The sequence below is a fragment of the Mesoplodon bidens genome (assembly GCF_964165515.1).
Source record: "Mesoplodon bidens genome assembly, chromosome: X".
In the NCBI taxonomy this organism is placed as follows: Eukaryota; Metazoa; Chordata; class Mammalia; order Artiodactyla; family Ziphiidae; genus Mesoplodon; species Mesoplodon bidens.
In genome coordinates this window covers 142,717,280-142,742,436 of record NC_138163.1, presented here as the reverse complement: position 1 = coordinate 142,742,436, position 25,157 = coordinate 142,717,280, and the positions used below count along the sequence as shown (strand labels likewise).

The 25,157-nt window shown below is 52.3% G+C and overlaps 1 protein-coding gene across 4 annotated transcripts in view; it reads right to left on the bottom strand.

The window, feature by feature from the left end:
- Positions 1-25,157, bottom strand: part of LOC308608454 (serine/threonine-protein phosphatase 2A regulatory subunit B'' subunit beta-like) — a 56,783-nt gene that overhangs the window by 16,054 nt on the left and 15,572 nt on the right. For 2 of the 4 annotated variants that reach the window (XM_081221560.1, XM_081221562.1), the window contains exon 2: positions 18,512-18,697. The exons of 1 other annotated variant lie outside the window; for it this stretch is intronic. In XM_081221560.1, coding sequence (XP_081077686.1) covers positions 18,512-18,697 — 186 coding nt within the window. Of the gene's footprint in view, positions 1-6,160; positions 6,251-18,511; positions 18,698-25,157 lie in introns of all 4 variants that reach the window. One more of the 4 variants, XM_081221559.1, reaches the window with a different exon arrangement.

Here is a 25,157-nt window from a genome sequence, read left to right as displayed (position 1 = left end):
TCCACACACTGGCAACAAGCAATTAGAAAATAAAAAATGTTAACAGTGCCGTCCATGAAAAGCATAAAAAACATCAACCTACAGGTAAACGTAACTGAAAGTGCGAGATCTCTACAAAGGGAACGAGAAAGCGTGGCTGGGAGAGATCAAAGACCCCCCAAATGGAGGGACAGACCATACAGATTCCTGGACTGGACACTTAATGCTGCTGACACATTTTGGACCGGAGACGTTATTACAGGAACAGGCGTTAGTTTCTGCAAAAATCCCCCGGTCAATAATGTGTTAAAATGTCAACTGTTCCCCAGATGACCCACAGATTCAACGCAAAGCCAATGCACACCCAGCAAGGTGTGTTTTGCAGAAATCAAGCAGCTCATTCAAAGCCCACATGCAAACGCACACGACTGTCAAGCCTTCCGTGCAGTCACAGCAGTGAGGCTGTGCATCAGGGCAAAGAGGAAGTGGCCAGTTTAGGGTCAGACCCCCCACGTGCCACCCACCAACTCAGCACACAGACAAAGCTGGCGGCAGCTCAGAGGGAACGAGTGTCTCTAGTGAGAGCCCAGCTGGTCAGCGGGGCAACTCTACAAAACCATGAGGGAGGGATCCCAGCCCCAAGCGTGGACGGTGAAACTCCAGAAGGAAATGTAGGAGATCGTCCCGATGCTGGAGAAGCAAAGGTTCCCTAAACGTGACTCAAACACCAAAACTCTGAAAGAGAAGGTGGGTGAGCTGAACCGCTTCCCCACCAGAACTCCGGGGCAGAGGTCACCGAGAGCATAAAAACAAGCCGCAGACCAGGAAAACGTTCGCAGGGCATTATCCTGACAAAGAGGTCACACACAGACTTTAAAGCAAAGGTACAGGAAAAAAGGCAAAGGGCCCAAGAGAGCGACAGGCCCTGCAGGGAAAAGGGTGTGAACACGGCCAGGACTCCGGAGGGAGAGGCAGAGGAAAGGCGCAAACCGGGTCCCCACAGAAGCCCACACGGGCGATGGCGCTCACAGGACCCGGGTCACGGGCATCGCCCGCAGGTCGGGGAGCTGCCGGCAGATAGTCTGGCAGGACGCACCGCCTGACCCGAGCACCGGCCATGCACGCCCGTGGCCAGGGGCCGCCCTGGGGGAGACCACCGGAGTCCGCTCCTGCCCACTGCGCCAGGCCCAGAACGTACCGGCGCCTTATCCTCGGAGCCCCAGGAGGGAGCAGCCCAGCTGCGCGGGAGCCGTGCGTGTGGACGCTCTGTGGCTTCGCGCACACGCTGGGGTGGGGACCACGGGGCGAGGTTCGGGCACAGTGTGGGCTGAAAGGCCTCTGCTCCGTGCAGGTGAGCGCGCGTCCTGGGGCGACGGGCAGCAGAGGCCTCCTGCCAGGGATGCTGGCGCCAGGGCCCCAAGGGGGCTGCGTGAGCCGGGGCGTGGAGGACACTGGCTGCTCCCCGGGGCGGGAGGCCGCAGGCGGCAGGGACAGGGGAGCCAGGGGCCTCGGGCATCTCGCCTGGGGTGCTCGTGCGGACACGTGAGAGCTCGCTGGGCGGACTTGGGCGACGGCACCGTCCCGTCCCACGGCCGTGCGTCCGTCCACCGCACGGCAGTGGTGTGCCCTTGCCCGTGGGGTGACGCCTGCATTCCCGTCCCCAGACGAGCGGCGCCTGCACTTCCAGGGCCACCGCCCCCCCCACAGGCAGCTGCAGAGTCCATCCTAACGCTGTCACTGTGACCTCTGTCCGCTACCTCTCAGGACCGTCTACAAACATTCTAAGGGAACGGGAAACACCAACTCTGAAATCCAGAGGTACGAAGAAACGCGTTTAAAAATACGGTAAAATGTCACCCTGAAAGGAAAAACACACGACATGGTAAGGTTTTACAGGTTTGTAACGTCTATCTAGTGTACGTGATGGGAGACCCGGGCAAACGTCGAGGCCCGTGTCACCCCGTCAGGAGCAGTCCTGCGGTGACCCCGATCCCCGCCCTCACGCCCTTTATGGCACCCCCCGACGCCTGCGCACACACAGAGCTCTCCATCCGTCCACACAGCCTGTCCCGAACACGGCAGCATCTGGCTGGGGCCTGGGGTCTGGCTCTTCTCACGTGGCACAGGGCATCTGACGTCCACCCGTGCAGGACTCTGCATGTGGACCATGAGCAGGTGCACGCTCGTCTTTGCCCGGTTCCCCCTACGGGGCCCCTGACCGCGTGGGATCCCCTCAGAGAGGGAGTCCCAGAGCAGCTGTGCTCCCGCCACGAACACCTGGTGCCGGGAGCGTCTTCTGCTCTGATATTTGGCCTCTGCCCCCGGCTCCTGACACGGAGCCCCCAAGTCCCTTGGAATCTCCTGGGGGGACGGGAGCCTGTTTGGTCGTGGGTGGGGCTGTCCTTACAGAGCTCACGCCATGGTTCCTGAGCCAGAACTGTCAGCCCCCGGCATTCTCTGCAGAGGGCGAGGGCAGAGGCGGAGGGAAGCCTCGATCATGCGCACGGGATGAAGCCTCTGAAACACCCCCTAAGGGAGCGGGTGCGGGGGCCTTCTAAGTTAGGGAACGAATCCACCGCACCAGGACAGAGGTGCACCCCAACTCCACCAGGACAGACTGCTGCACTGGGGACCCCCGACGCCCCACCGCGACGCCTCTTCACCAGGCCGCTCACCTGCACCCCTCATCATACCCTTTATAAGGATCCCTTTATAGTGAACTGGTGTTTCCCTGAGTCCTGTGGGCTGCTGAGCAAACTGCGGAACTCAAGGGGGGGCTGTGGGAACCCCCGGAATCCAGAGCCGGTCAGATGGACACACAGGTGACAGCCTCGGAGTCGGGCCTGGCGTGTGCAATGAGGGCGGCCCTGTGGGTTCAGCAACCCCCGTGCTAACTCCAGGCCGAAGGGCTCAGAACTGGACGGACTGCAGGATGCCCAGATCAAAGCCCACGCGTGTGCTGACAGAGGCCTCCGTGCGCAGGGAAAGGAAGCGGAGACTGTCCTTCTCACGGATCAGCCGTTTGCCCCTCTCTGTGTTCAGAGAAGCGGGTCCACTGATCGCGGGCGCGCAGGCTCCCGAGAAACATGTCTCAGCAAGAACAAGAGTCGTGTCGCGATGACGGGAGAGAAGACGGGGTGTGAGGATGGAGCTGATCTGGGGACAAGAGGTCCTCACACGACACAGCCGCCCACAGAGGCACAAAGGCCACGGCCCCCAGCCCACAGCTCCCCGGGGAGACCCAGCAGCCACTCAGCATCAGGAGCAGCACCCTCTCCCGTAAGCGACGGAACAGGCAGAAGCTGCCGAAACGCCGGGACCTGGACACGCTCGGAACCCAGGGAGCAAACCGACACTCAAGGGCTGGAGGACCTTCAAGTGCACGTCTACCAAGACGACCACCCTCAGCCCAGAAAACACGTCTCAGTACATCTGGAAGCCCTGAGACCAGAGCACCCCTGCCCACGACAGAACGAAACTGGAAATCAGTAACCAAAACATGTCTAAACAAGCTGCAGGAGTTGAAAATCAAAACAACGAAATTCTAAACAATACATCGGCCAAAGGAGAAGTTACAAGACAAACACAAATGTAGTTTGCACTGAATGAGAAGGAAAAAAAAAAAACACGAACAAACCCCAAAACCAACACATCAACAGCGTGTGGGATGTCGGTCAAGCAGCACCGGAAGGAAGTCCACAGCACTGAGTGCTTGCGTGAGCAAAGCAGAAAGGCTGAGTGGACAAAGCTGCCTCGTAAGAAACCGCAAGGAGACCACTTAGCCCTACTGTGAGCAGAAGCGAGGAAACAATGAGGACGGGAAATCGATGCGATAGGACATCAGTACAAAAACGTCAGCGAAACCAAAAGCTAAGTTCTCAGGAAAGGCCAGGAGGATAAAGAGCTCGGGGCCCAGCTGACTGAGGGTAAAGACAGAGAACACCAGTGCCAACATCGCAAGGGGCAGAGGGAGGTCAGTACCGGCCCTAAACGTGCGGAATCTCATCAGCGACGTGCGCCGATAAGCTCCCCAAGTCATGGGAGCCGGGCACACACTTGAAAGACGGGGACGACCCCATCAAGTGCAGCGTCCACAACCTTCCCAGGGAGAGGATGTCCAGCCCCGACGCCGCACTGTGAATTCTGCCAACGTTTAACGTAGAACACCAGCCCACTTCCAAACACGCGGCTCCAGAAAAGAGGGCAATAGCCCAACCAAGTCCGTGAGGCCAGGCCACCCTGCTACCGAGCCAGAGAACTCACTAGACAAGGCATCTCCAGATGGGAGTTTCTCCTGAGCCGGGATTTACACCCTAACAAGACACAAGCAATCAGAATCCAAAAGCACGTAAGGAGGAAGAGACAGGATTTATGATGAAATGGGATTCATCCAAAGACGCAAGACAGCTTGAGGGAAGAAGAAAAACCACAGGAGCACTCAATACGTGCAGAAAAGCACTGGGCAAATTTCAACACGCCTTCAAGATTTTACACAGTAAAAGGGCTCTCAGCAAACTAGGTTCCTCAACCTGATACAGGACACAGGAGCAGCTGCAGCTCCCACGCTGCGTCTGCGGGGAGCGACACGCCCTGAGGCCGGGGGTTGAGGGCTATGCTGCTCCCACACCCCGAGTCAACGTCCTCACGGAGGCCCAGCCAGCACAGTGAACAAGGCAAGAAAGAGGATACAAGACACGCAGATTACAGAGGAAACGGGGACACTCTCTTGATCTGTAGAGCACCTGATCCTCTATTAGAAACTCCTAAGGAACCTGGAGAAACTGACCTGATGAGTATGTTTCGTCCAAAGTCAACACACAGAAAACCAACGGTAGTTCTGTACCCTTCCAGGAACAGCCATAAACTGAAGTAAAATAAGGCTACTGACAGGATCATCAGATATGAAACACGGGCTTGTGCCCAAGTATTCATACATTTGATGAAAGATGAACATGACAAAACGGTACTGAGAGAAATTAAGGATGACTTAAAGTCTGAGAAATGTCGGGGTCATAACCCAGCAGACGCGATGTTGGAAAGGCGTGGATTGTCCCCAAATTCACCCACACACTCAAACGATCACAACCCGAATCCCAGCAGGCTTCTTTCGCAGACGTGGGAAAGGTGATTCTGAAGTTCATGTGGGAATGCAGAGACACCAGAACAGTCTCAGCACTTGAGAATCAGAGAGAAGCAGGAAAATCAGCACTGCCTGAAATGAACACAGCAGTGAAGCTACAGCAGCGGGGCCAGTGCTGTCCTGCTGTGACAGACAACCCGTCACCGACACCCAAGAGCGTCCAGGACAGACTCACGTGCAGCGATTCCTGTCGGAAGGAGGTGCCGAGGCAAGTCAGCAGGAGGACGAGGTGCCCAACGAGCGGGTCTGGGGCCACTGGACTCCGTGTGCACAGATGCACCTTCCCTCCTACCCCACGTGTGCCAGTACCCAGCTCAGAGTGGAGCAGAGACCTGAAGCGAAGAGGCACCCGAATCGGCCTTGAGAAGAAAACACAAGAGAAAAATCCTACTGGCCTTGGATTTGCCAACACTTCCCATCAAGGATACAAATGCATAAACCAAGTAGGGAAAAAATCTGAAAACTGGACACAATCAAAATGCAAAACGTTTGCAATTCCAAAGACTGTTACGACATCAGAAAGACAAGTGAACATGGGGAGAAAACGTCTGCTACACAGCACCTCTGACGAGGGCTTGTATCCAGAATGCATGCAAAGCACATATAACTCAATAGTAAGAAAACGCCAGATTTTTAAATGGGCAAATCATCTGAACAGGCGTGTCATCAAAGAAGACATTCAATGATAAATGGGCACATTTAAAAGATGCTCACCCAGTACTGTCAGTCATTAGAAATGTGCAAATTACAAGTTATCTCCATATACCCAAGAGGATAGAGCTGTGGTCTGAATGTTTGTGTCCGCCCCCCACGGCCCGTGCAAAGTTCTTATGTTGAAACTTAATCCCCGAGGTGATGGTGTCAGGAGGTGGAGGCTTTGGGAGGTGAGGAGGTCATGAGGGTGGTGCCCTATGAACGGGATTAGTGTCCTTAGCAAAGGGACTCCAGAGAGCTCCCTCACCGCTTCCTCCATGCGAGGGCACAGCGAGAAACTTCTGTACCCCAGAGGACAGCCCTCACCAGAACCAGCCCTGCTGACACCTTGATCTCAGACGTCCAGCCTCCAGAACTATGAGGAGTAAACTTCTGTTGTTTATAAGCCACCCGGTCTGCAGGATTTGGTACATCAGCCTGAACCAAGACAAATGGCTACAATTAAAGAGAGAGAAAAGCAAGCGTGCTGAGGATGTGGAGCGACGGGAACCCACACGTGCTGCTGGGGATGCAAGACGGCGCAGCTGCCGTGGAAATCAGCTGGGTTGTCCCTCGGTAAGTCAAACACAGAATTACCATATGACCCAGCAATTCCACTCCTAGGTATGTGTACACACACACACACACCACTGCCCACCCCCTCCCCATAGCCAAAAGAACTGAAAACGGGACCTCACACAAACACTCATACTCAAAAGTTCACAGTAGCACTGCTCACAGCAGCCAAAAGGTGAAAACCACCAAACGCCCATCTATGGATGGTGGAATAAGCAGAATGGGGTCCAAGCACCTAATGGAATATGACCCAGCCATGAAAAGGAGTGAAGCTCTGACACAGGCTACCACACGGATGGACCTTGAGGACATGATGCCAAGTAAAGGAAGGAAGTCAGACACAGGACAATTAGTGTATGGCTCCATCAATATGAAATATTTAGAATAGGCAAATCCACCGAGACAAGAAGCAGATGAGTGGTGTCAGGGGCTGGGGGAGGGGGAAGGCCGTGACTGCCAAGGGGCCCAGAGCTTCTTTTGGGGTGATGAGAGTGTTCTGGAACTAGACAGTGGTAAGGGTCATGCAACACTGTGTATGTAATAAGGGGCTCTAAATTTTAGATTTTAGAATGGCTAACATGCCGATAGATTTTTATGTGAATTTTACCACAATTAAAAAAAATAAGTACCTACTCTGTGATTCTGTTTACATGAAGTTCTAGGAAACTCCACTCCACAGTGACAGAAAGTAGACCAGTGGGGGCCTGGGGCTGGGCCAGGATGGACTGGAAAGAAGCCAAGTTTGGGGGATGCTGGAAATGCTTCTCATCTCAATTGTCTGCCTAGCTTCATGGGGATTCACACACATCAAAGCTCACTAAATGGTACACAGTAAACATCTACTGTTTACCTCACATCAGTTATACCTCAAGAGAGCTGCCAAAAAAAGAAAAAGATGCTGATGAGAAACAAACACATAACCAGGGATTGAACATAATCATTAGGGAAATGAGACACGAAGCCACAGTAAGTGACCTCTGCACAGGCACCAGCTCGGCTAAAGTTAAAAAGCGTCAACACCAAGTGCTGACAGCTTACAGAGCAACTGGCGTCTCACACACTGCTGGCTGGACACACATAACGGACAGTCACACTGGAAGACAGTTTTACAGTTTCTTATAAAATTAAAGATATAGTCACCAGATGACCAAGCAATTCAACTCTGTAGCATTTCTTACCTCAGAGAACTTGCAAAGGTGTTGCACAAATCCTGTGTACAGACATACACAACAGCTTTATTCATGAGACAAAACTGGGAACAACCTTTCATCCACCAGTAAACAGATACACCAAGGGACATGCGTGCACAGAATGCTACTCAGCAGTAAATGCTAAGGACAAACATTGACGATTAGGCTGGGTGAAAGAGGCCAGAAAAACCCAAGACAACCCACCACATGATCCCATTCATGTGAAATTCTAGAAGAGGCAAAACAACAGCACCATAGGGCCAGGGAGTGAGGGTGAGGTAGGCCAGGACCTGGGACCCTTTGCTGCAGGGCTTGCACATGGACAAATGTCTCCTCCAGCAACAGATAAAATAAACTACAAGGGACTAAAAATAACTGCACACACGTGCAGCTGGGGCAAATTATGAACAAGACACAAGAAAGTCAGAACCTAACTGTCACTTCTGCGGTGCCAGGAGCAAAAGCAGGGTCCTGCACCCATGATCCCTGTACACGGCACCACCAAAGGGGTGGGCAGATGCCCAAGCCACTCCCTCTGGCCCAACCCACTGATCAAGGAGTCCAAGGGACGTCCCTGGGAATTAGTGTTCCCTACCTTGCCGGTGATGTGGATCCACAGGGGTGAACATTTATCAAATTCCGTCAAACTGTATACTTAGAACTGGGGAGTCTAACTCTGTGTCAATTATATCTCAATAAAGCTGACTGAAAAATAACTGTTCAAGAAGCTGGAAAAAAGTGACAATAGAAAAAATGTAAGAAAGTAACAAAAATGAAAGCAGAGGTTCATGAAGGAGATGAACAAAAAATTATTCAATGAAGCTGACAGATTCTTATCTGAAAAAATATAAATTAACCTCTAGCATGACTAGTCAAAAGGAATCAGAGATAAATAACCCTACAAAGACAAAGGGTCAAATGTTCAGATTTGATGTTCTTGGATTGAAAGAATCGATGCTGCCAAAATGAATATACTACCCAAGGCAATCTACAGATTCAATGCAAACCCTATCAATTTACCAATGGCATTTTTCGTAGAACTAGAAGAAAAAATTTTTAAATTTATATGGAAACACAAAGACCCCCAAATAACCAAAGCAATCTTGAGAAAGAAAAACAGAGCTGGAGGAATCAGGCTCCCTGGCTTTGGACTACACTACAAAGCTACAGTAATCATAACAGTATGGTCCTGGCATAAAAACAGACACACGATTCAATGGAACAGAATAGAAAGCCCAGAGACAAACCCATGCACCTATGGTCAATTAACCTATGACAAAGGAGGCAAGAATATACAATGGAGAAAAGACAGTCTCTTCAATAAGTGGTGCTGGGAAAGCTGGACAGCTACATGTAAAAGAAATAAATTAGAACACTGTGTAATACCATACACAAAAAAAGCTCAAAATGGATTAAAGACCTAAATGTAAGACCGGATATTATAAAACTCTTAGAGGAAAACAAAGACAGCCACTCTGGCATAAATCACAGCAGTATCTTTTTGGACCTAGCTCCCAGAGTAATGAAAATAAAAACAAAAATAAACAAATGGGACCTAATTAAACTTACAAGCTCTTGCATAGCAAAGGAAACCATCAAAACAAAACAAAAAGACAACACACAGAGTGGGAGAAAACATTTGCAAACGAAGCAACTGACAAAGGATTTATCTCCAAAATATACAAACAGCTCATGCAGCTCAGTATGAAAGAAAACAACGCAATTGAAAACTGGGCAGAAGACCTAAATAGACACTTCTCCGTAGAAGACATACAAATGGACAAAAAGCACATGAAAAGATGCTCAACATCGATAACTATCAGAGAAATGTAAATCAAAACTACAACGAGGTATCACCTCACACTGGTCAGAATGGCAATTGTTAAAAAATGTACAAACAATAAATGCTGGAGAGGGTGTGGAGGAAAGGGAACCCTCCTACACTACCAGTGGGAATGAAAGTTGGTGCAGCCACTGTGGAGAACAGTGTGGAGGTTCCTCAGAAACCTAAAAACAGAGTTGCCATGTGATCCAGCCAACCCACTCCAGGGCATATATCCAAAGAAAACCACAATTTGAAAAGATAAACGCACCCCAATGTTCATTACAGCACTATTTACAATAGCCAAGATATGGAAGCAACCTAAACATCCATCAACAGGTGAACGGATAAAGATGTGGTACATACGTACAATGGAATATGACTCAGCCATCAAAGAGAATGAAATAATGCCATTTGCAGCAACATGGATGGACCTAGAAATGATCATACTAAGTGAAGTAAGTGAGACAGAGAAAGACAAATACCATATGATATCACTTATATGTGGAATCTAAAAAATGATACAAATGAACTTATTAACAAAACAGAAACAGACTCACAGACTTAGAAAACAAACTTATGGCTACCAAAGGGGAAAGGCAACGGGGAGGGATAAATTAGGGGTTTGGAGTTAACCTATACACCCTACTACATACAAGACAGATAATCAACAAGGACATACTGTATAGCACAGGGAACTCTACTGAATATTGTGTAATAACCTAAGTGGGAAAAAAATTCTGAAAAACAAATAGGTATATGTATAAGTGAATCACTTTGTTGTACACCTGAAACTAACACAACATTGTATATCAACTATACTCCAAAAGAAAACAAAAATTGTAAAAGAATCATACAAGAAGATAAGGAAAAGCTTTAGAATAATACATTTATAATCATGCCAAGGATTGTTTTAGAAAAAAACATAAATAACCAAAATCGACCCCAGAAAGTAAAACCCTTAATAAAGCAGTAACGTTAAAGGAAATTAAAACTCAAAGAGGAAAATGTGGAGGAAAGAGATCACGGTGGAGGAGGAGAAGGACGAGAAGGACGTGGAACTCACGTCCTCCCACAAATACATGAAAAATCCACCTGCGTGTGGAACAGCTCTCACCGAACACCTACTGCACGCTGGCAGAAGACCTCAGACTTCAGAAAGGGCAAGAAAATCTCCATGGAACCAGGCAGGGCAAAACAAAGAAGAAGAGAAAAAGAGAGAGAGAGAAAGGAATGGGGACAGGACCTGGGCCCCAGGGAGGGAGCTGTGGAAGAGGAAAGGTTCCTGCACCCTGGACAGTGCCCTCGCTGGCAGGGAGATCAGCGTGGACAAAGAAGGAGCTTCAGGGCCTCAGAGAGAGCACAACAGCAGGTCTGCAAAAGGCAACACAGACAGTGACCTGCACATACGGTGCTCACTGCTGCCCTGTGCTCCCCAGACTGAGACACCCGTCCACTGGGGCGGGCGGGGGCTGGGTGCTGAAGCTTGGGCTTCAGAGGTCAGACCCAGGGAGAGGATGGGGGTTGGCCTGCCGATGCAGGGGACACGGGTTTGTGCCCCGGTCCAGGAGGATCCCACATGCCGCTGAGCGGCTGCGCCCGCGAGCCATGGCCGCTGAGCCTGCGCGTCCGGAGCCTGTGCTCCGCAACGGGAGAGGCCACAACAGTGAGAGGCCCATGTACCACACACACACAAAAAAAAAACCTAGGAAAAAATCAATAAGACCAAAAGCTTGTTCTTTGAAAGGGTAACAAACCCAACAAAAATTGACAAACCTCTGGCCAGGCTCACCAAAAAAAGAGAGAAGACTCAAACAAAATAAGAAATGAAAAAGGAGAAATATCAACCAATACCACAGAAATACAAAAAACCGTAACAGAATACTATGAACAACTATATGCCAACACATTCGACAACTTAGAAGAGATGGACAACTTTCTAGAAACATAAAACCCACCAAAATTGAATCACAAGAAATAAGATACTTTGAAAGCCTGAAAACTGGAAGTGAAATAGAATCTGTAATAAAAAAAACTCCATACAAACAAAAGTCCAGGACCAGATGGCTTCACAGGCAAATTCTACCAAACATACAAAGAACTTTTACCAATCCTTCTCAAACTCTTTCAAAAGACTGAAGAGGAGGGAATACCCCAAAGACATTCTATGAAGCCACCATCGACCCAATACCAAAACCAGACACTACCAAAAAAGAAAATTACAGGCTAATATCTTTGATGAACATAGATGTAAAAATTCTCAACAAAATACTAGCAAACTGAATCCAACAACACATAAAAAAGATCATACAACATGACCCAGTGGAGCTCATCCCAAGTTCACAAAGATGGTTCAACATATACAAATCAATGTGAAACACCACATCAACAAAAGAAAAGACAAAAACCAAATGATCATCTCAATAGATTCAGAAAAAGCACTTGACAAAATTCAACATCCATTCATGATAAAAACTCCTACCAGAATGGGTATAGAGGAAACATATCTATAAACATAATAGAAGTTATTTATGACAAACCCACAGCCGATATACACTCAACGGGGAAAAGTTAAAAGCCTTCCTGCTAAAATCTGGAACAAGGATGCCCCCTCTCACCACTTCTATTCAACATAGTATTGGAAGTCTTAGCCACAGCAATCAGACAAGAAAGAGAAACAGGTATCCAAATTGGAAGGGAAGAGGTAAACTTGTCACTATGTGCAGATGACATGATACTATATATAGAAAACCCTAAAGACGCCACACAAAAACTACTAGAACTGATAAACGAATTCAGCAAGGTACCAGGATACAAGATTAACATACAGAAATCAGTTGCATTTCTTTACACTTTAACATACAGAAATCGGATGCATTTCTTTACACTAAAAATGAAAGAGCAGAAAGTGAATGTAAAAAAAAACAAAAAAACACCAAACCCCCCCCCAAAAACTAAGGAATAAACCTGACCAAGGAGGTGAAAGACTTACATGCTGAGAACTACAAAACATTAACAGAGGAAGTTAAAGATGATTCAAAGAAATGGAAAGATATCTCATGCTCCTGGACTGGAAAAATGAGTATTGTTAAAATGGCCATACTGCCCAAAGCAATCTACAGATTTAATGCAGTTCCTATCAAATTACCCATGACATTTTTCACAGAACTAGAACAAATAATCCTAAAATTGATATGGAACCATGAAAGACCCAGAATTGCCAAAGCAATCCTGAGGGAAAAAAACAAAGCAGGAGTCATAACCCTCCCAGACTTGACAAAATACTACAAAGCTACAGTAATCAAAATACTGTGGTACTGGCACACAAACAGACATGTAGATCAGTGGAACAGAATAGAGAGCCCAGAAATAAACCCACGCACCTACGGTCAATTAATCTTCGACAAAGGTGGCAAGAATATACAATGGAAATAAAACACTTTCTTCAACTGGTGGTGGGAAAGTTGGACAGATGCACGTAAATCAACGAAGTTAGAACACACCCTCACACCATACACAAAAATAAACTAAAAATGGCTCAAAGACTTAAATACAAGACATGACACCATAAAACTCCCAGAAGAGACATAGGCAAAACATTCTCTGACATAAACCGTACCAATGTTTTCTTAGATCAGTCTCCCGAGGCAACAGAAATAAAAACAAAAACAAATGGGACCTAATCACACTTTACAAGCTTATTTTTGCACAGCAAAGGAAACCATGAACAAAACGAAGACAACCTATGGAAGGGGAGAAAATGTTTGCAGAGGATGCAACCGACAGGGAACTGATTTCCAAAATATCCAGCCAGCTCAGCTACTCAACAACAAAAAACACCCAATCAAAAAATGGGCGGAGAACGTAAATCGACATTTCTCCAAAGAAGACAGATGGCCAACAGGCACATGAAAAGATGCTGAACATCGCTAGTTATCAGAGAAATACAAATCAAAACTACAATGAGATACCACCTCACACTGGTCAGAAGAGCCATCATTAAAAAGCCTACAAATAACAAAGTGCTGGAGAAGGTGTGGAGAAAAGGGAAACCTCCTACACTGTTGGTGGGAACGTAAAGCTGGTGCAGCCACTACGGAAAACAGTGTGGAGGTTCCTCAGAAAACTAAAAATAGAGTTACCATATGTTCCAGCAACCCCACTCCTGGGCATATATCTGGAGAAAACTACAATTCAAAAAGATATATGCATCCCTATATTCACAGCAGCACTATTCGCAACAGCCAAGACATGGAAGCAACCTAAATGTCCAGAGACAGAGGAATGGATAAAGAAGATGTGGTACATATATACACTGGAACATTACTCAGCCATAAAAAAAGAATGAAATAATGCCATTTGCAGCAACATGCATGGACCTGGAGATGATCATACTAAGTGAAGTATGTCAGACAGAGAAAAACAAGTATCATATGATAACGTAAATATATGTGGACTCTCAAAAATGATACAAATGAACTTATTTACAAAACAGAAACAGACTCACAGACATAGAGAACAGACTTTGGTTGCCAAGGGGAAGAGGGGTGGGGGAGGGATGGATTGAGAGCTTGGGATTAGCAGACGCAAACTAGTATCAGGTTGGCCAAAAGGTTTATTTGGTTTTTCTTTGTAAGATGGCTCTAGTAGCACTTAGATGTCTTTAACTTCATTCAAAACAATTTTGTTAGACTGTATGTGGCAGCTGTCATACCAGCATGCATTTAAAAAAAGACTTATCAAAATTGGTTAAATTTTTGTGTAGCCATTTTAATATTGAAGATGGGAGAAAAAAAGCAACATTTTCAGTATATTATGCTTTATTATTCCAAGAAAGGTAAAAATGCAACCGAAACGCAAAAAAACGATTTGTGCAGTGTATGGAGAAGGTGCCATGACTGATCGAACGTGTCAATAGTGGTCTGCGAAGTGTCGTGCTGGAGATTTCTCGCCGGACGATGCTCCACGCTAGGGTAGACCAGTTGAAGTTGGTAACAATCAAATCCAGACGTTAACTGAGAACAGTCAATGTTACACCACGCGGGAGACAGCCGACATACTCACAATATCCAGATCAAGTGCTGGAAATCATGTGCACCAGCTTGGTGATGTGAACCGCTTTGATGTTTGGGTTCCACTTAAGCGAAAAAAACCTTCTTGACCATATTGCTGCATGAGACTCTCCATTGAAACATCATGAAAACGTTCCATTTTTAAAACAAATTGTGAAGGGTGATGAAAAGTGGATACTGTACAATAATGTGGAACGGAAGAGATTGTGGAGCAAGCGAAATGAACCACCACCAACCACACCAAAGGCCGGTCTTCATCCAAAGAAGGTGATGCTGTGTATATGGTGGGGTTGGAAGGGAGTCCTCTATTGTGAGCTCCTTCTGGAAAACCAAACGATTAATTCCAACAAGTGCTGCTCCCAATGAGACCAACTGAAAGTGGCACTCGATGAAAAGCGTCCAGAATCAGTCAACAGAAAACGCATAATCTTCCATCAGGATAACACAAGACCGCATGTTTCTTTGATGACCAGGCAGAAACTGTTAGAGCTTGGCTGAGAAGTTCTGATTCATCCACCGTATTCACCAGACATCACACCTTTGGATTTACATTTATTTAGGCCTTCACAAAATTCTCTTAATGGAAACAATTTCAATTCCCTGGAAGACAGTAAAAGGCACCTGGAACAGTTCTTTGCTCAAAAACATAAAAGGGGGCTTCCCTGGTGGTGCAGTGGTTGAGAGTCCGCCTGCCGATGCAGGGGACACGGGTTCGTGCCCCGGTCCGGGAAGACCCCACATGCCACGGAGCGGCTGGGCCCGTGAGCCATGGCTGCTGAGACTGCGCGTCCGGAGCCTGTGCTCCGCAACGGGAAAGGCCACAACAGTGAGAGGCCCGCATACCACACACACAAAAATAAATAAATAAATAAAACAAAAGGTTTTGGGAAGATGGAATTATGAAGTTGCCCGAAAAATGGCAAATGGTAGTGGAGCAAAAGGGTGACTACGTTGTTCAATAAAGTTCTTGGTGAAAATGAAAAATGTGTCTTTTATTTTTTACTTAAAAACCGAAGGCACATATATATACAATGGAATATTACTCAGCCATAAAAAGGAACGAAAATGGGTCATTTGTAGAGACAGGGATGGACCTAGAGACTGTCATAAAGACCGAAGTCAGAAAAAGAAAAACAAATATCGTATATTAAGGCATATTTGTGGAATCTAGAAAAACGGTACAGATAAACTGGTTTGTAAGGCAGAAATAAGAGACACAGATGTAGAGAACAAACATATGGACACCACGGTGGGGAAGCAGGCGTGAGATGAACTGGGAGATTGGGATTAACATATATACACTAAGCTGTATAAGACAGATGACTAATAAGAACCTGCTGTATAGCACAGGGAACTCCATTTCAGTGTACGGTAGACACTAACAGAACACTGTAAAACAACTCTACCCCAATTAAAAATAAGTTGTAAGTATGTGAGGTTATGGATGTGCTAACTAACATTACTGTGGTAATCATTTTGCAATAAATACATCTATCGAATCACTATGCTGTACACCTTACACTTACACAATGTTGTACGTCAATAAACTCAATAAAGCTTACACAATGTTGTATGTCAATAATCTCAATAAAGCTAGAAATAAATAAATAAGTACAAAACCCAAAACCGAAGTCACTTTTTGGCCAACCCAATATATATAGAATGGATAAACAACAAGGTCTTACTGTATAACACAGGGAACTATATTCAATATCCTGTAATAAAGCATAATGAAAAAGAATATACAAAAGAATGTGTGTACCTGTATAACTGAATCACTCTGCTGTACAGCAAAAATTAACGCAACAATGTAAAACAACTTTACTTTAATATTAAAAAAGTGGAAAAAAAAGTGAAAAAAATCACCCAGATAATGGGAGAAAATATTTGCACACTATATATACCCGATAAGGGATTCTATCTAGACCGTATAAAGAACTCTTACAATTCAACAATAAAATGACAAATACCTCAACTGAAAAAATAGTCAAAGGATCTGAAGAGACGTTTTTCCAAAGAAGACATAGAAATAGCCAATAAGCACATGAACAGAGGCTTAACATTAATCATGAAGGAAATGCAACTCCAAACCACAAGGAGGCACCGCTTCACACACACTAGGATAGGATGGTCTACAATCAAAAAGGCCACAAGTGCTGGCGAGGATGTGAATACACGGGGGCCCACACACGGCGCTGGTGGGTGGGAAAGTAAAGCGGGGCCGCTGCTTCAGAAAACAGTCTCCTAGTTCCTCAGACAGTTAAATAGTGTTACCGTCCAACCCAGCAATTCACTCCTAAGTATCTACCCAAGAGAAACGCAAACATGTCCGTCTACACAAAAACTTGTAGCACCTGAATGTTCACAGCAGCACCACTCACAAGAGCCAAAAGGTGGAACAACCCAAGTGTCCACGAAAGGATGAATGGATAAATATGTAAAGGAATATTAAAAGGAGTGAAGGGACTTCCCTGGTGGCGCAGTGGTTAAGAATCCGTCTGCCAGTGCAGGAGACGTGGGTTCGAGCCCTGGTCCGGGAAGATCCCACATGCCGCGGAGCAACGAAGCCAGTGTGCCACAACTACTGAGCCTGCAAACCTAGGGCCTGTGCTCTGCAACAACAGAAGCCGCAAGGAAGAGTAGTCCCCGCTCGCCGCAAGTAGAGAAAGCCCGCGTGCAGCAACGAATACCTAACACGGCCAAAAATAAATAAATTTATCAAAAAGGAGTGAAGCACGGGCTACAGCGTGGACGAACCTTGAACACATGATGCTCAGTGAGAGAAGCCAGACAAAGGACACACAGTGTGTGATTCCACTTAGAGGAAACGTCCAGAACAGGCAAATCCACAGAGACAGAAGGTAGATTAGTGGCTCCCTAGGGATGGGGGGAAGGGGATGGGGGGAAGGGGATGGGGGGATGACAGCCAAAGGGTATAAGGTTTCTTTCTGCGGTGATAAGAATTAACTGTAGTGATGGTTGCACAACTCTGTGAATACACTAAAAACTACTGAGTTGTATACTTTAAATGGGTGAATTGTGTGGCATGTGAATTACATCTCAAAAAAAGCTGTTAGAAAAAGAAGAGAAGGCAACTGCTGAAAACTGAAAGCAAAAGGGAGCACATGAATTTATTCAGCAAACAGAACAGGAGAACTTTTCAGAATGCACATAACGGACAGAGGATCAGCCACCAGGACTTAGAAATTTTACAGGCGGAGAGGGAGAATGAAAAAAGAGAACTCACCCCAGCAGCACCAGGGGCAAAGGAGAGGCACAAGCAACCCACTGAAGAAACCTAACGATGAATTCAGAAGCACTTTGTAAAAGCAGCCTGACCCACGGGGGACCAGGAGGTACAAACTCAAACACCCAGGAAATGCCTGCGCGCAGCTGCCAACGACACAGAGAGCTGGGGGGCTGGGTGCGCGGGAACCTCCCACGGGGGCACAACTCTGCTAGGCAACCTGGGGCATCTCATGGAGGTGAGGGTGAGGACTGTCCTCTGTCCAGCAAGCCCGCCCCCAGGGTGAGACACCAGAGGGACCACGTGGAACCCAGGTCCCTCGCCACAGGCAGACAGCCAGCCATCGGGGATGGACGAATACACCGTGGTGTGTTCCCACAACAGAGGGTGCAGCAACCAAACTTACTGGGCGTCCACACGCGGGACCCTGACACACACTGTTGGAAGGAAACACCGATATTGATCAGGGATGCGCACGGCGTGAGAACACCTGGGTTAAGTTTAAAACCCCACACACGGTGTTGCTCCATGTGGACTATGGGTCCACATGCGTCCGCCCAGAACACCACCACCCTGCACAGCAGAGACACAGAGCCCCTGGGCAGGGTCCCTCCAAGCTGCCCACACCTGGGAGGACGGCACACAGACACGCCCGAGGACAAAGCGTAGCACGAACCCCTCTGTGCCTCAGGTCGCTAAGGACCGAAGTAAGCGGGACGCAGGCGAGGTGAGCTCACGCGTGGCCACGACACAGGGGGGCCGCGGGCCACGGCTCCGTGCGCGGACACCCACCTTGGCCACTCTGCCCATGTCCCCCATGGTGGCCCTCTCGTGCGGGAACTGGGCGAAAGTCCTCTCGATCTTGGCGATGCTGGCGTCTACGTTGACGGTGTCCTGCGGGCGGCCTCGGGGGAAGTAGAACGTGGGGATACTCAGGCTGGCGGCGGGTGGCAGGGGCTGCTCCTTCCTCGTCTGCACCTGAGAGAGAGAGCGGTGAGAGCACCTGCTGCCCGCCGGTGCGCACTGAGCAGGCGCGGGCTGGACCAGAGCGGCTGCCCCGAGCCCAGCGAACCCGACTGTGGACAGAACGCCCAGACCATCGCCGGACTGACTGCAGACACGGGAGGTGATGCGGCCCGTGGCGGAGCGCCACACACACAGCCCTGCTTCGCCCGATCCTGCCTCGGGCATGACCCCTCAGGACAAGGACAGCTGCTGAGAGAACCTGCCCTCCTGCCTCCCGGGAGGTCAAGGTCGGCACAGGCGGGCTGTCCCCTCGTTTGCATCTCGCGCCTGGAACCGCCTGTCCCCACACCGTCCTTCCCTGTGGATGGGATGTGAGGCAAGCGCCGTGGCCGAGCATGGCCCTCAGAAAGCACCGCAGCCCCGAGGGCTCGGCGTCCTGGCACAGGGAGCAGCCGGGAGCCATCCTGGAGCGCACACCGCGCCTTCCAGACGGCAGCGTCAGGATGTCTGCCTGGTGGCCGGCGGGGTGACCTGTGAGCTCAGTGCAGTCACAGGTCAGAAGCGTGCACCACGCACGCAGAGGAGGGCTGCGTTCGCCAACACCCCTGAGTAGACGGAACCAGCCAGTGGAACCACTCAGGAAGCACCTGCCGGGAGTGGATGCGCTGGGACTGGGCAGGTCTGGGGAGGCCCGGAGGGTGGCCGCACTCGGTGAGGCGTGCTGTCCCTGGACTGTGGGACACTGTCCCCCTGCATGATGTGCAGTGTCCCTCTGCACTGACCCGGGAAGGCCTCCTGGGTGCCAGAAAGAGCTGCCCCGAATCACGGCCCGTAATGCCCACGGAGACTCACGCATCCGGGCGTCCCTGACGGGCAGGGACGGGGAAGCACGGCCCGCCTCCTAGACACACCCCAGGTTCCCTGGGGACACGAGGACACACCCCGGATTCCCTGGGGACACGAGGACGCACCCCCGGGTTCCCTGCGGCTGGGGACACGAGGACGCACCCCCGGGTTCCCTGCGGCTGGGGACACGAGGACACACCCCGGGTTCCCTGCGGCTGGGGACACGAGGACACACCGTGACGCAACAGGAAGAGCCCAGGGTCCTGGTGGGAAGCGCTGGAGCAAGGGAGGAGCACCCAAGGCCTCAGGCCACGGGACCGGTGGAGGATGGGGAGTGACCAGGTGTTCCAGAGAGGGGACGGCGAGGGGTACGCCTGCCAGCGAGGTCTGGGAAACTCAGAGCACACAGGGCACTACAGACACACGGAGCCCACGGCCCCTGGGCATCCAGAGACACACGCGGAAAAGCAGATGGAAGGCAAACGCAGGAGAGGGGGCTCACAGGCAGCACTGCCCGGCCAGGGGTGGTTACATCCAGGGGGTTGGAGCGGGCAGCCAGGCCCGCACAGCCAAGAACAGGGCGCGGTGGCGGTCTGCTCACGGCGGGGTGCCCCCATCCCAGCTGCCCCGACCAGGCACACACAGCACAGCTCCACGCCCACAAGTGCCAGGGGCCCCGCCACCGGCCTGCAGCCGAGGCGCAGCACACGGCCTTCAGGAGTCACGCCGTGCACTGATGCTAACGTTGTGAGTGGACGTCACCCCTACAGCCTACGACCCAGACTGCTTCTCCACCCGCGACACAGCAGGAGACGGCAGGCACCCGCCTCGGTCACACCTCGAGACCTCCAGCAACCCCTCGGTCACATCAGGGACCTCCCGCGACCCCTCGATCACACCTCGGGACGTCCCGCGACCCCCTCGGTCACACCTCGGGACCTCCCGCGACCCCTCGGTCACATCAGCGACCTCCTGCGTCCCCTAGGTCACACCTCGGGACGTTCTGCGACCCCTCGGTCACATCAGGGACCTCCCGCGTCCCCTGGGTCACACCTCGGGATGTCCCGCGACCCCTCGGTCACATTAGCAACCTCCCGCGTCCCCTGGGTCACACCTCGGCACGTCCCGTGACCCCTCGGTCACATCAGTGACCTCCCGCGTCCCCTGGGTCACACCTCGGGACGTCCCGCGACCCCTCGGTCACATCAGCGACCTCCCGTGTCCCCTGGGTCACACCTCGGGACGTCCCGCGACCCCTCGGTCACATCAGGGACATCTCGCGTCCCCTCGGTCACACCTCGGGACGTCCCATGTCCCGTCAGCCACATAGGGGATGTCCCGCGTCCCCTTCCGTCACATCGCGGATGCCCCATGTCTCCTGTGTTTCCTAAGGCCCCAGCTGACGAGGCAGCTGTTCGGTGCTCCATGACCTTGCACGGGGCAGTGACCTTGCACAGGGCGGTGACCTTGCACGGGGCGGTGACCATACCGAGAAGAGGTGGAGCCCTCATGAGTCAGCCGTACCAGGTCCGTGTGGCAGCCTGGGGACACTGGGCGACGAGCTCTGTGATCACCACGGGGCCAACGTAATCCTGAGGGACTGCGTGCAGACTTGGCTCAGTCCTGAGAGACGAGGGGAGAGCTGGGAGGCGCACGGAGAGGAAGGAGAGGAACAGCAGGCGGCCCTGAGGGCCGGCACGGCCACGGGCTGGGGCAGCGACAGCACGGGCATGGGGTGGGGGGACAGCAGGAAGCGGGAGGACAGGCCCCAGGGGAGCCCCTGCCCCGGGAGGGGCCGCGGGACGCCTCGGCCCACGTTCCATTCAGACTCGGCCCTGTCGGCGCCCAGGGACAGAGGCTGACCCCCTCCTCCCAGCCCTAGGACGTCCTGGCTCCGGGATTTGGTTTCGCGGCAGAGCTGCTGGGCTGTGATGCCCGCCTACGGTGGCAAAGAACAGCCGCGGGGGAAGCGAGACCCAGCGCCGGCCCTGCGGACGGAGAGATTCGAGGGTTCACGTGTCTCCTGGGGATGCCAGGCTTCACCTGGGGAAGGTTTCCCCCGGGTTCACTCCTCTGGGCAGGTTCAGTTTTCCCCAGTTTGCCTCGCCTCTGTGTGGAGGGCAGGATGGAGCGCAGGCCCCACGTCCTGGCTGTCACCTGTAGCAGCTCATGGCTCACGCCAGCGGAAAGGGCTGCTGGCTTGCACGGACGCCTCTGGCATCCTCCCCGGCACGGCGGCACTCAGCGCCGGGTGCCACCATCGCCCATCCCCGAAGCAGCCGGGCCGGCTGGTCCCAGGGCAGGTATCCCCACCTGCCAGGCCACGGCCGCAGACACACACAGACGAGGTGCCGCTCAACATGCGCTCTTTTCTCCGCTGTCAGGACGGGCATGCCGCCCTCCCCAGCCACCCGGGAAGCGGAGGGAAAGGCAGCCGCCAGGGACACGGTGGAGCCGAGCGGAGCCTCCTGAGAGCAGTGAGCTCCCCCCACGTCCCCAGCTCCACGGCGCCTGCCCCTCGGTCAGCTTGTCGACCCCTCCTGGGAGAACTGGGCTCGGGCAGGAAGCGACACGCTCCCAAATGGAAGGTCTGAAGTGCAGGACGGAACGAAGGGAAAGGAACGTGGTGCCGACCTGGGTACGTCCACGCACGCGCCCTTCCCACACGTCGGTGAGAAGAATATTGTTTTACCTCCTCTTTAAAGACTCTCGGGACCACAACGTGAAACGGGAGGGGGCCGGCGGTGAAGGGCTTGAAGGTTCTGAGTTCGAGGGTGAAGATGCTGACTCTGTACCTAGAGAAACGAAGTCACTGCCTTGTAAGACGAGCAGTAAGCTAGTATTAACTACTCCGGCGAGGAAAAGATAAAAAAGAGGGAAAGGAGAGCATGAACAGAAACATAAATAAGATGTGAAAATAAATCAGAACGGATTCATAGTCCTTATAAATGAAAATGGGTGAAATGTTCCAATTAAAAAACAAAGATCAGATGGAAAAAAGAAAGAGTGACTTACAGGAAACACATGTAAGATGTAAGGACACAGAGGCTGAAAACTTTTAACAAGTGGAAAAAGATACAGCAGCCAAGAGTGACAAAAAGAAGGCTGGCATCGCCATATTCACGCCCAGATGGGGCTGAAGGTCCGGATGTGACAGAGAGAGATGGTCAGGACACCACGCTGGGCGTCCATCACGGGAAGCTCTGCCGACCCGGAGCTGACCGGTGCCCCAGCACAGCCTCGGCGCCGACCAAGCCAAGGTGCTGGGGAAATGCAGGGACGCGGCACAGAGGCAGGCCAGGCCTGCTCCCCCGGCACCCCTGACGGACCACCGGATGACGGAAAAACAAACAGCTGGGCACGGACACGGGAGATTTTTCAGTGTAATCTCTGGGCCATAAATAGAGCGCGGCCGGCACAGCTGCAGGACACGCGTTCTTTTCCAGCACACATGGCGCTGTTGGGAGCCGGCCACCTCCAGGCCCCAAACAGGCCTTAGCAGAGCCTGAGGGGACCACGGGGGCTGATTCCTGAGCTACCGGCGGCCAGGCTGGACGTCCACAATGAAAGCAGACGTGGCACAAATACGTGTGTGTGTGTGTGTGTGTGTGTGTGTGAGACAGACAGACAGACAGGGAGGATTCTCAAGCAGGGCTGACACCTCTCAGAAGCCAACACAGCAGGTGGGGCACTCAGCTCCCAGAGCAGGGCAGCTTCCCTCCCAGCGACACGCCTGACACCCGCCTCCCGGCTGTCACCCGGGCACCGGTCAAGAGGACACCTGCTCGCAAAAGCTATTTCTGTCGCCGGCACGGCCACCAGCGCAGCCTGACTCATCACGATTCCAGGCAGCACGGAGACGCCCGGGGCCCCCAGAACACAGGAGGGCTGAAAACTCGGCCTCATGGGAAAGCACGGCCATCCCTGCGCAGCGGCAGGGGCCCCGGGAGGTGGGCCCGCACAAGTGTGCGCCCAGGTCAGCCTTCTCTAAACGCAGCCTCGCACGGCCAGCGCCCCCTCGGGCAGACGCACTAGCTGGGGCGGCGGAAACGACCGCGGCTCCGACTCTGCCAGGGCAGGACGCAGGGCGAGCGTGGCACAGCCCGGGGGCAGCAGCCAGCGGGCCGCCCCATCGGAGCCGAGACCCAGGGGCAGCGGCCGAGTCCGGCGGGCGGCGCAGGGACAAGGGCGGGCACAGCACCCATCAGAGTCCACCACCGGGCTGGGAGGCCGTGCAGGCCAGAGCTGCTTCTCTTCCGACCCCAGGGCCCCTCTCCACCGGCTGGCGGCAGGCTCCCCAGCTAGACCTGCCAACGGCCCGCTGGACGGACAGCAAGAGTCCAGCTGTGAAAGTTTAAAGCAGAGGCGCCAACCAAAACAAAGATGAGAACGGCTGGCCCTGCGCGTGGGTTTGTTCAAAAGTCCTCTAGCCACCACAGGAGAGGGACCGGCGTCGAGGGGCCACATGAGCCACGGAGGTTTCCAGGGGAGAAAAGGCGGCTGGAGAGCAAACTCTCAGACCCACGAAGCGATGGGCCGAGCAGGGCGGCTGCCGTGAGGGGACAGGCTGGGGCTCCACGTCCACGAGGCAGGGGCCTGAGACGTCGGCTGGGTCTGCACCCCCAGCCAGAGGACGCTGGGGCCCACAGGGCCGGAAGGCAGGGCTGGGGGCATGGATGGGACGGGGGGCAGCGTGAGGGGTCACATCTGTGGGCTCAGGGACCTGGGGGCCCACGTCCGACCCCTGGGTACTGGGAGCATGGATCAAGGGGGTACTCAGGGCCCACCCTGCGCAGCGCCGTGACCCCGTGCGGTGTCCGGAAACGGTCAGAGTCCCCAGACCAGGCTGTCACCGTGTGGAGGAGAGGTCAGGTCAACACCCAGCACTGTCCTCCAGGGGCGGCTGCGCTGTGTTCTCGGTGCCCCATGGGGCCCGTGCATCCACCTGAAGGACCCCACGGGGAAGCTGGACGGGCGTGAGCAGGACCAGGGCACAGTGACAGCGGAGGAGAGTGTGTGCAGAGCCCGAGAGTCAGTCGCCGGGGGACGGAGGGTCGGGACCCGGCTTGGACAGGGCGGGCAGCACGGCCATAGCAGGCCCGCGAGGGCTTGGGACAAGGTCTGAGGGACGTCGCGGGGCTGCTCAGAGCGCGCAAGGCGCGGGCGCCACAGGCGGGGCAGGCGGGCGGACACGGGCCGCAGGGGCAGGACAGCCTCCCACGCACGACACAGCCTCGCTGCACACCTTCCCTTGGCCCCGAGTCCAGCGCGGATGCCTCACGCTGGCAGCAGGGCCGGCACGTACGAAGCATCCCCCCAATCCCTTCACAGTCCCCCTCTGCCCACAAGGCCAACCCCACCTCCCTCAGGCCATCCTCTCCGGCCACGCCCCCATCTCCACACCTTCCCCAGCTGCCCTCCGCCCCCATCATCTCCCCACGCCCCCCCAACTCCCCACGCCCTGAGGTCTGCCGACCACCCACGGCTCTGCACCGAGTCCACGCTCAAACACCAAGGGGTGAAGGAAGCCAGGAAAACTCGCCTCCCCGACACTCCCCCGATGCCCGCCCCTGAGAAGCACTCACTCCACGCAGCACGTGCAGACGTTCGTGGGAAACGTCATTGG